This window comes from Apostichopus japonicus, chromosome 8, assembly GCF_037975245.1.
Source record: "Apostichopus japonicus isolate 1M-3 chromosome 8, ASM3797524v1, whole genome shotgun sequence".
NCBI lineage: Eukaryota > Metazoa > Echinodermata > Holothuroidea > Aspidochirotida > Stichopodidae > Apostichopus > Apostichopus japonicus.
Genome location: NC_092568.1, coordinates 27,024,112 through 27,034,433, shown reverse-complemented (window position 1 = coordinate 27,034,433; position 10,322 = coordinate 27,024,112). Strand labels below are relative to the sequence as shown.

The following is a 10,322-nucleotide window of genomic DNA, read 5'->3' as shown; positions in this document are numbered from 1 at the left end:
AATGTATTGTAAATACGAAGATCTCAGTGTAGTTCAGGCTAGCTATATATGCTGAATAAAGACGATAACAATACGTTCTTGAGTTCTTAAAAGAAATCATCAAACAATTATAACCAAATTGTATATAAAGATTGTCTATGTTACCGATAAATAAATTCCTTATCATCTTCTCAAATTTTATGAGCCTATGGTGTACAGTAGGAGCAATCATGTATGTAGACCTCTGTTTGCCTAGATGCAGCCCTAGCCTAACTTAAATTAAAGGTAAGTTGCAGATCTACTTTCGATGTAGGGTACATACAACACTTATAACAAAATAGTATTAGTAGCCTAATGCTTATAAGAGTAACCCAGTGTCACCAATGCTAGGGCATATATCCATACCATCTAGAGCTGGCTAGAGAAATATTATCTCTCGAGCCTATATCCAGTGCAGCGGTCCAGATCTAACCTAGGCTCTACTGTAGGTTTAGCCTATGTGTAACTTATGTTTCCATGCCTGGGTAGCCTATGTTACTCTAGGTGTAAGGATAATTGAGATAATTGATACACTCATTTGAAATTTGTACGTTGTATGCTGGTTAGTGCTGTGCCGTTTACACGTTTAAACGTGTAAACGAACGAAACATCGTTTAAACGTTTAATAAACGTTTAAACGAAACTATGAAATCAACTGAAAATTAAATTATTGGCAAAAATCGTGTATCAATTCCCGTGTTTATTTTGTCTACTACGCGAAATAACAACACAACTTACGATCAGTCGAATCATAAACCGCGAACGTAATCCTTCTTTTGTCCTCCCCCCCCCCGATGTATCTGGCGATATGAATGGCTTAAACTAGAACGCTGTTATCCTTTTGTGAAAACTTCCTGATTCGCGGCACAAGTGTACTTTATATCGAGCCGACAGCGGCGGCGCAGATAATCCAGTCAATGCATGTTCAATCGAAATTATTACAATCCCTGTCCATCACGTTGAACTCTCCGACCAGACAATACCGGGTCGAATACTCGACTTGATAATAGTTGTTCAAATACATGATCAAAGGAAAAGTATCGATTGGAGATCGTAAAAAAAAAACTCTGAAAATCAGTAGAGAAATTACCAATTGTGTACGAAAAGGAAGTTCGGTCCTTTCAAATTTTACGAAAGATCCAGCAAAACACTTTCGAAAAATTCACGCGAAACTGGCATATCGTGCTAAATGCAACTAATGTCATGTAAACAAGGCTCTAGTACACCCATTTATGAATAAACCGTAAGACCACATCTGGTGTTAAGCGGGGGGAAAAGAAAGTATTTTCTAGAATTTCTAAAAATACGTACAAAATAATGTCCTACCATAGTTAAGTGTATAGCAAATAGCCTAACCACCTCGTCTGTTACGGATCTCACGTAACTACAAAAACACAACTAATTGTATTTTGCGAACTTGACGTTTTCTACAAGAACATGGAAATAAATGTTTAGCATTAGTTAATCATGCCGTGTGGCCTAAAACATATTTTATTACAAGGTTTACTTTCATAAAGATGGCCATAGCTTGACATCTTGTGCTGCGTGTATGAACTGTGCCTCGTGTATCATGGGGAATACTCCATGAAACGTTTCTTGGAAACGTGCCAAAAATGTTAACAAACAGGTGTTAGACTGGGGATGAGCGCACAGTTGTTTGGAAAGGTACCTGGGATAATTCTGAGCACATGTACAGTATCCTACCGCAGTATTTAAGTTGGGTTAAACCGTACTGCAGTTGTAAACTGATGTACGTTTAGTGCGCGCTATTCAGTGTTAGGCTGTCTAGAAACGGGGCTTTGCCGAACGTTTTTTGTTTCATAATATCGGAGGTTCTGTAAGTTAAACTTTTAAAGATTGTAAGACAGATTAAATCTCTTTTCATTTTATAACATAATATAGCTACTCTAACTTGTCATTTAAAATTTTTCATCAGCTTCGTGACAATTTAAATTAAAAAAGTTGTCAGTATTTTGCATCCTCAACTGCGAATTTTTGTATCGCCACACACGCAAAAATTTCCTTTTCCTTTTCCGGGGTCTTCGCCCCACCAGGGCCCTAGGGCGGTCCCATGGACCCCACGCCTTTATGCTAGCACGCTAAGCGTGCTCGGCTTTTTCTCACGATTTCGCGAACGTTTAAACGTTTAAACGAACGAAAAATCGGCCGTTTAAACGTTTAGGTCTTTAAACGAAAACTCACAGCCCTAATGCTGGTATACAGTAACTTCGCTAGTCCCCAAACTTCATGCACTGTTTAATACAAATGTGGCTGCACAGCTGATAGACACTGTAGTTGCCGTGTTTGTAAGTCAAATAGTTACCACTTTTTTTTTTAATCACAAGTTTAATCAGCAAGCCCTAACAAAACTGGCCAAATTCACAACAGAGAAACAAGGAAACATTAATTTTGTATTTTGAGACACTTTGTGGATTATTCCACCCGTTTGGCAGAATTGAACAGGAATCGTCAAGCACGCATGAGCAGTTTGACTCCCAACCTTCACAAGTATAATAATTTGTCAAGCCATTGATGAAATCAATATTTATGAAGGATCGAACTAAACCACTGAGCAAATCAGATGAAATCTTCATCTCCTTCATATAGGAAATTTACAGTATACCATCATACAGGGTGTTTAGAATCAGTTCCTTTGATATACAGATCAAGAAATAAATTAACCTTCTGGCTTTTATATTGTTCTGAATGAAGACAGAATGAATACAGGCAAAATTTGCCTAATTTTGACGATAAAACAGTTTAATGTCATCTATTTGGTCAAGCATCAGTCAATAATTTTATAATTGTCATTTATAGATCATATGGTTTTGAAAGAGTAAAAGTCCTTAAATTCATGAATTGTATCAGCCATGTCTTTGCCAGGTTGCCATTAAAATGTGCTGTGTGGACCTGTATCATTTTTCTTATATTTTTTGCAGAGAGATTGTATGCAAAGGTTTTTGTTAGGCACAAAAAGATGAACTTCCCACATACAGCAAGCCCAACTAACAGACAGAATTATTCTGTTCTCTCGACGACAATGGTCTGAAAAGGAATTGAAAATGCGATCATCACCACCTATTGTTTGGCTACTTGTACTCTTAGTGGTCACGGTTCTCATCTTGCAAGTCATACACCTTGTTATCTTCTCTTGTTTGGAGATGAAGAAAACTGGAAAGTTGAAAACATTTGAGAAAATTTCACAGCGGAGGAAGAAAGGTCACCGTCTGTCATACTTTCGGATGGATACGAGAGGATCTTACCAAATATACCATTCAGTTTCCGATGAGACCGACAACAACCGGCTACCGAAAGATTCGGTCACCATGGTAACACACTGCAGCCCTCACAACATGCATTATCTACCTGCTTTGGTTGAGAGGTGGAAAGGCCCCATTTCGTTGGCTGTTTTCACTTCTTCTGAAGACTTCCAAGCTACTTTAAGCGTTATACACAGCTTTTCAAGCTGCTTCACCGATATTCGAAATCATGTGCAGTTTCACCTTGTTCTTCCCATGGACACTGTTGATCAAATACGATCGTTGAATTTAACCCGCAGAATAAAAATTCCGTGCAAAAACTTAAATTCACATATTAAGACACACATCAAAACCAAAAATTATGCACTACAAGGAGTCCCTTACCCCAACAATCTCCTTAGAAATGTTGGCCAGTTGGCTGCAAGAACAAACTTTGTACTCACTGTGGATATAGATTTATTACCCAGTTCTCTTCTATTCTCACAAACTCTGCAATTTCTGAAATATGAGAGCCTAACACAGAGCTACAAGACAACTGCTTATATACTTCCTGTGTTTGAACTGGAGGATGGTAAACCAGTGCCTAAGGATAAGCCCGAAATATTAGACGCTATTAGTGATGGAACGGTCAGACAATTTTACACTGAAATTTGTTACAGATGTCACAGTCCAACAGACTACGAAAGCTGGATCAAAACAAAGGTAAGGGTTTGACAGTCATCTCTCTTTCGTCGCCAAAACCGTTGTGATGCGAAATGTTTGTTGCATTTTACACAGCACTACAGTACGTGACATTCGCGTAATATCCTCACAGCTTAGGCTAAATTATCTGTTAGGATATATTCTGCCAGTGAATTTCCATGAACCAAAGAACACACTTCTTAGGCATATCCCTCGGAAGGAGGAACATTTTCTATGAATGTTTAACTTGTCCTCAGTGGAATGGATTTTTGGTTGTGGTATTATGTCTCTCAATGAATATATATAAATTCTCCTTCACAAATGGTAGTGAACTTTCTACTTAGTTTGCTCTGAAGAATGAAGTCTTAGAGAAATATTGTTTGAGTTTTTGGGCAGATTAGTTCTCTCACAGCCTGGTTGACTCAGATTGTTACTTACAGTGCGAATCCATCCAAGTGAAGCCTTCAAATTGAAGCATACATGTGCTAAAATTTCTCAAAGTACTTTCTAATATACAGTATGAGGTTCTGATCTTCAAAACCCATTTCTACAAAATAAGGTATATTAAACAGTAAATATATGCCAGTGAAAATGGAAACACTATAATGATTGTGGCAGGTTGATCAATACTGACCATTTATCTGTCTTGCTAAAGTTGCTAGCATATTTGTGGGCAGTGCTTTTAAGTTCTACAATGGCTATAATCATGTCATAACCATGGGTACTCTATTTTTTGCCCCCTCTTTTACAGAGTGCCGTTGACAGTCTTCATGTAGCATATGCAGTGGAGTACATGCCACTGTTTGAACCCTTCTTCATTGTACACAAAAGTGCCCCACTATATGATGAACGTTTCAAACAGTACGGCTATAATAGGATCAGCAACGTAAGTAACCCCGGAACAGGAAGTCATTTCATGTTCATCTTCTCCAGTATCTAATGTACACAAGGCTTTGTTTGCACCGTATCATATACACTATCCCACTTCACGAAAACACTCACATGTCACTAGAATGCATTGTCATATGATATCGTTGTCTGAACAGATGATTTAAACATACGGGTCAATCCATGCCAAATCAACAGTGGCCTCCACGTCGACCCTCTCAGAATCCCCTGAAATTGATATGGTGTCTTGCCATATATCTCAAAGGATGAAATTGGGCAAAAAAATGTTTTTTTAAATTTTCGTTGCTAGGATACGGCCCCGCCTAGCAACCAAATCCAGATTGCATTTTAAGAGCCCTTAATTTGTGTCAAGTTTGGAGGCATTTTTTGCATAAATGTTAAGTATTTTATGTCTAATATTGCAGATATTGTGGAAGACATGTGGCCAGTCTTCGAATTTAGCTAATTTTGAGGAAAATTTACGGTCTCAATTTTTCGTAACAAGTAATTAAAATGGCAGAAAATGAGATAGGGGTCTTTTCTGGCCCTACTTTGAGTGTGCTCTATATTCACAAGCAGAGGCATGTTTGAGTTTTAATTTCCATAGGATCTTTGTCCAGTGGTAGTTGTACGGGAAAAGTGCAAAAAAAAAGTCAAGCGGGTCGTACGTTTTACGAACAGCGCCCTCAAACTTAAGAAATCTCACTTCTGGCCCTAATTGGGGGTCCATTTTGGGCCTGTGGGTATTTTTTATTTTTTTTTTAAATAGCATTTTTCAGGAGCGTATTGACCCTATTTTTAAAAACTCAAGTCAAAAAGTTGTGTATTTTGTGTTATCTACTCAAATTTACGACTCGCAAATTGCGAAAATCACTTCGTTCATATGTATGAAAATGCTTGCACAAGCCGATTTGAGTAATTCAAATGACAACAACTTCTTAGCATTAGCATACAGGTGCTTAACAATTAGGAGGGTGGTCCACTAGCATAAGGACTACAAATAAACTGCATTTTCAGGGTCATATGCCCAACGATGCCTGTGAACAGCGCCCTCAAACATCACATTTTACCAATATTTTGGGCTATTTTGGGCATTTCAAGGTCAAATTTGGTCACAATTAAAAGTTTTATTTTCGGTTTTTAATACAAAATTAGTAAGATATGTATAGTTATGATGCAAAGAATGAGCTAAAACATCTTTTATATTAGTTATTAATGCTCTGATGAGCAGCTTAAAGTGGCGTATATGAGAGTTACATCAGCTCTACAGAAACATGCTTGCGAGGGCAAACAGTGGTAACATTGTATCTTCATTCAAAGAGATGTTAAACAATATTAGTGCACTATGCAGTATGTGACTGACTTTTACTGCATAGAGACTGCATAAACATGCATATACTGAATGTTTTGGTATGGTAATCTTCTGCTTAAAATTGTCTGTATGCATGTAACCCACCCCTCCCACCCACATCCTCAACCCAAACCTATATCAGAATAGAAAATGAATGTGAACCAGTGCGTACAGTGTGCACTATATATGTGTGTACATGTTCTGTACAGTTATTTTACACCAAGTATATACTATTTAAATACACACTGTCCAAAATCATGTACAGTATACACACTGTACATGTATGTACTGGTTAAAAATTCCTTTTAAAATATTAAAAGTCTTTTAATTTAGTGAATCAGCAAATGCATACACTTCATTGCAAATATTTAAAAAGACATTGAATATATGCACATTATGCACTATGCAGTGTGCACTATATATGTGTGTACATGTTCAGTACAGTGTTATTTTTCACCAAGCACTTTTACATAAACACTGTCCAAAATCATGTACAGTTTACACACTGCACATTTATGTACTGGTTAAACATTCCTTATAAATTATTGAAAGTCTTTTAATTTATTGAATTAGCAAAAGCATACACTACATTTCAAATATTTAAAATGACATTGATATGCACAGTATTGAATGGAATGACCAGTACACAGTGTGTACTGTACATGATTGTGGACAGTGTGTATTTATTTGCTTGGTGTAAAATAACACTGTACTGAACATGTACACACATATATATAGTGCACACTGTATGCACTGGTTCACAATTTTCTATTCTGATATAGGGTTGGGTTGAGGATGTGGGTGGGAGAGGTGGGTTACATGCATACAGACAATTTGAAGCAGAAGATTACCATACCAAATAATTCAGTATACCTTGAATGCATGTTTATGCAGTCTCTATGCAGTAAAAGTCAGTCACATACTGTGTGTATACAAATCTGCATAGTGCACTATGGGGAGGGTGCTGGGGGGGGGGGGTGGGGGTGAGAGGGAGTCAAAGAGTATTAGACAGAACACTTTTAATAAATACATTTCAATAGTTTCTAATGTTGTTTAACATCTCCTTGAATGAAGATACAATGTTACCACTGTTTGCCCTCGCAAGCATGTTTCTGTAGAGCTGATGTAACTCTCATACGCCACTTTAAGCTGCTCATCAGAGCATTAATAACTAATATAAAAGATGTTTTAGCTCATTCTTTGCATCATAACTATACATATCTTACTAGTTTTGTATTAAAAACCGAAAAAAAAACTTTCAATTGTGACCAAATTTGACCTTGAAATGCCCAAAATAGCCCAAAATATTGGTAAAATGTGATGTTTGAGGGCGCTGTTCACAGGCATCGTTGGGCATATGACCCTGAAAATGCAGTTTATTTGTAGTCCTTATGCTAGTGGACCACCCTCCTAATTGTTAAGCACCTGTATGCTAATGCTAAGAAGTTGTTGTCATTTGAATTACTCAAATCGGCTTGTGCAAGCATTTTCATACATATGAACGAAGTGATTTTCGCAATTTTCGAGTCGTAAATTTGAGTAAATAACACAAAATACACAACTTTTTGACTTGAGTTTTTAAAAATAGGGTCAATACGCTCCTGAAAAATGCTATTTAAAAAAAAAATAAAAAATACCCACAGGCCCAAAATGGACCCCCAATTAGGGCCAGAAGTGAGATTTCTTAAGTTTGAGGGCGCTGTTCGTAAAACGTCCGATCCGCTTGACTTTTTTTTTGCACTTTTCCCGTACAACTACCACTGGACAAGGATCCTATGGAAATTAAAACTCAAACATGCCTCTGCTTGTGAATATAGAGCACACTCAAAGTAGGGCCAGAAAAGACCCCTATCTCATTTTCTGCCATTTTAATTACTTGTTACGAAAAATTGAGACCGTAAATTTTCCTCAAAATTAGCTAAATTCGAAGACTGGCCACATGTCTTCCACAATATCTGCAATATCAGACATAAAATACTTTACATTTATGCAAAAAATGCCTCCAAACTTGACACAAATTAAGTGCTCTTAAAATGCAATCTGGATTTGGTTGCTAGGTGGGGCCGTATCCTAGCAACGAAAATTTTTTAATTTTTTTTTTTGCCCAATTTCATCCTTTGAGACATATGGCAAGACACCATATCAATTTCAGGCGATTCTGAGAGGGTCGACGTGGAATCGACCCAAAAATCTGTTGATTTGGCATGGATTGACCCATACATTAGTTATGAAAACCAAGTTAAAATAAAAAAAAACATCAACAATTTAGTCAGGGTCCAGTACGGTTTCATTTTAGATATACATGTATACCTAGGTCTATGCTACTTGGCATACTAAGGGTCTTGGCAGAAAGACGATATTATGATCTGGTGAAGCTTATCATCAATCAGCCTCTTGGGCACCTCTTATGCAAGAAGAAATCTAGTGTATCATCGTTTGCATGGAATAAGTCGCATGACATCTACATCTCATGAGACATGATATATGCATTTAATATGTAATTGCGATTATATTCAACATGCCACAATAAACCTCTATTCTTGTTTAAATGTCGAAGAAGAGGGTCATCTGGATGGAAAAGTAAGAATTTAGGACAGGTTGGGACATCTCCATTCTTAAAACAAATCAGAGATTTTGCCCCAAGATTTGTTTTGTAAAGCAGTATCGTGTATCATATTTTGTATGACGTCTCAATTTTTTCCTTCTTCTTCTTCTTTCTAGACTTGCGAACTGTACATGGCGGGTTTTACATTCGTTGTCATGGATTCAGGATTCCTGGTACATCAGGGCTACAAGAGGAAAGAAACGTTTCACACCAGTAAAGATAAAGAAAATGCTGCCAACAGAGAACTGTTTAGCCAGATAGTGGATGAATTGCACGTGAAATATCCGGAGTCTGTTGGATCCTGTCGAAATCAAATGTGAGAAAGGTTGGCCCCATTTAAAATGGAACCGATTCCTCATTTTCAAACTAAACCACTTTGATTATGATAGGATCGTTTTATGTACGGTTCAAATCTCCTTGTTTGAGTATCATAACGACAGCAATAATAACAGAGAGAGAGAGAGAAAATGAGGCTGAATTGTATATGAGGCAAATGTAGTCAGCATCTACATTTTCATACTCTGTAGCCTAAAAATAATTGGTACATGGAGTTCTCAAAGTCTGTAATGTACTCACAATGTCGTGAAGAGTTAGATTATAATTAGCCCATAGACGACGTACACAGTAATATGTTGGACTCTTGTCTAGAATTGGTTTCCTATGATCAAATGGGGAAGTTGGTGGTAATTTATTTATCTGTTGGAGATTGGTTCATAAAAGTCGGTCAGTACCGCCCGAAATATGCTTAGTTCAATGTGATGAGTACCGCAGTCTTCTCATACTCTTGTCACAGCTCTCAGACATGAAGATGTCTAGTAGTGGTTCGAGTGTCTACCCAACAAACCATCAGTTTCCTGGTTCAAAACCTCATCAGAAACCAAATTCATTCCACCAATTAAAAGAAGATGCTCTTTTGCAATGTTGTGGAGCATACTCTTCCATGGATTTCGTATTTCTAGTTTGCCTTGATCAGGGAACTGGGATTTGGTTCTGGTTTGTCCATGATTTTAATTAAAACTTTGTTCACCGTAGTTGCACCTTAGTGATGATGAATGGTGTGCCTTCACCTCTTTCAGCATGTGAGACAGATGCTGAGTTAGTCCCTGGTGCAGGAATAGGTGTGATAGTTACAACTCATCAAAACGGGAAAGCTTTGACCGTGTGATGCAGTGTTCATCCACAAATATCAGACGGGTATGGTTTCAAATGAGCTGACGTTGGTTTGTGAAACCTTTGGGGGAAATCTAAACTAAATTTACTTTTATTCTGTTTAGACGATAAGATCGCCGGAAGTTCCAAACTGACCAGTGGAGGAAGCTCTTCTGGTGACCCGTCAAAAATATTCCTTAAAGTCAATGTCCATGCAGGTGTAGGGGAGTAACATGATTATTATAATGGTCATAACTTTGAAATTTCAGAGCATGAAATGAAGGATTTGAAAACAAAATGAAATTTGCCCTCCATAGCAACCCAATTTTTAATGCTGGACTCAAAGTTGGGTTGCACATTTTGTACGTCT

At 37.5% G+C, this 10,322-nt stretch overlaps 1 protein-coding gene across 1 annotated transcript; it reads left to right on the top strand.

Annotated features, from left to right (window-relative positions):
• Positions 1–7: 7 nt before the first annotated feature.
• On the top strand, positions 8–10,243 carry LOC139971378 (beta-1,4-glucuronyltransferase 1-like). Its single transcript, XM_071977751.1, has 4 exons — positions 8–264; positions 2,958–3,980; positions 4,711–4,845; positions 8,920–10,243. Exons 2-4 carry the CDS (start codon positions 3,081–3,083, stop codon positions 9,121–9,123), a joined length of 1,239 nt encoding a protein of 412 aa, XP_071833852.1. The 5' UTR covers positions 8–264; positions 2,958–3,080; the 3' UTR covers positions 9,124–10,243.
• Positions 10,244–10,322: the final 79 nt, after the last annotated feature.

Coding starts and splice junctions, on each gene's coding strand:
- LOC139971378 (XM_071977751.1), top strand. CDS start 3,081: ATGCGATCATCACCACCTATTGTTTGGCTACTTGTACTCTTAGTGGTC. Junction 3,981..4,710: donor AAAGCTGGATCAAAACAAAG/GTAAGGGTTTGA, acceptor CCTCTTTTACAG/AGTGCCGTTGACAGTCTTCA. Junction 4,846..8,919: donor GCTATAATAGGATCAGCAAC/GTAAGTAACCCC, acceptor TCTTCTTTCTAG/ACTTGCGAACTGTACATGGC.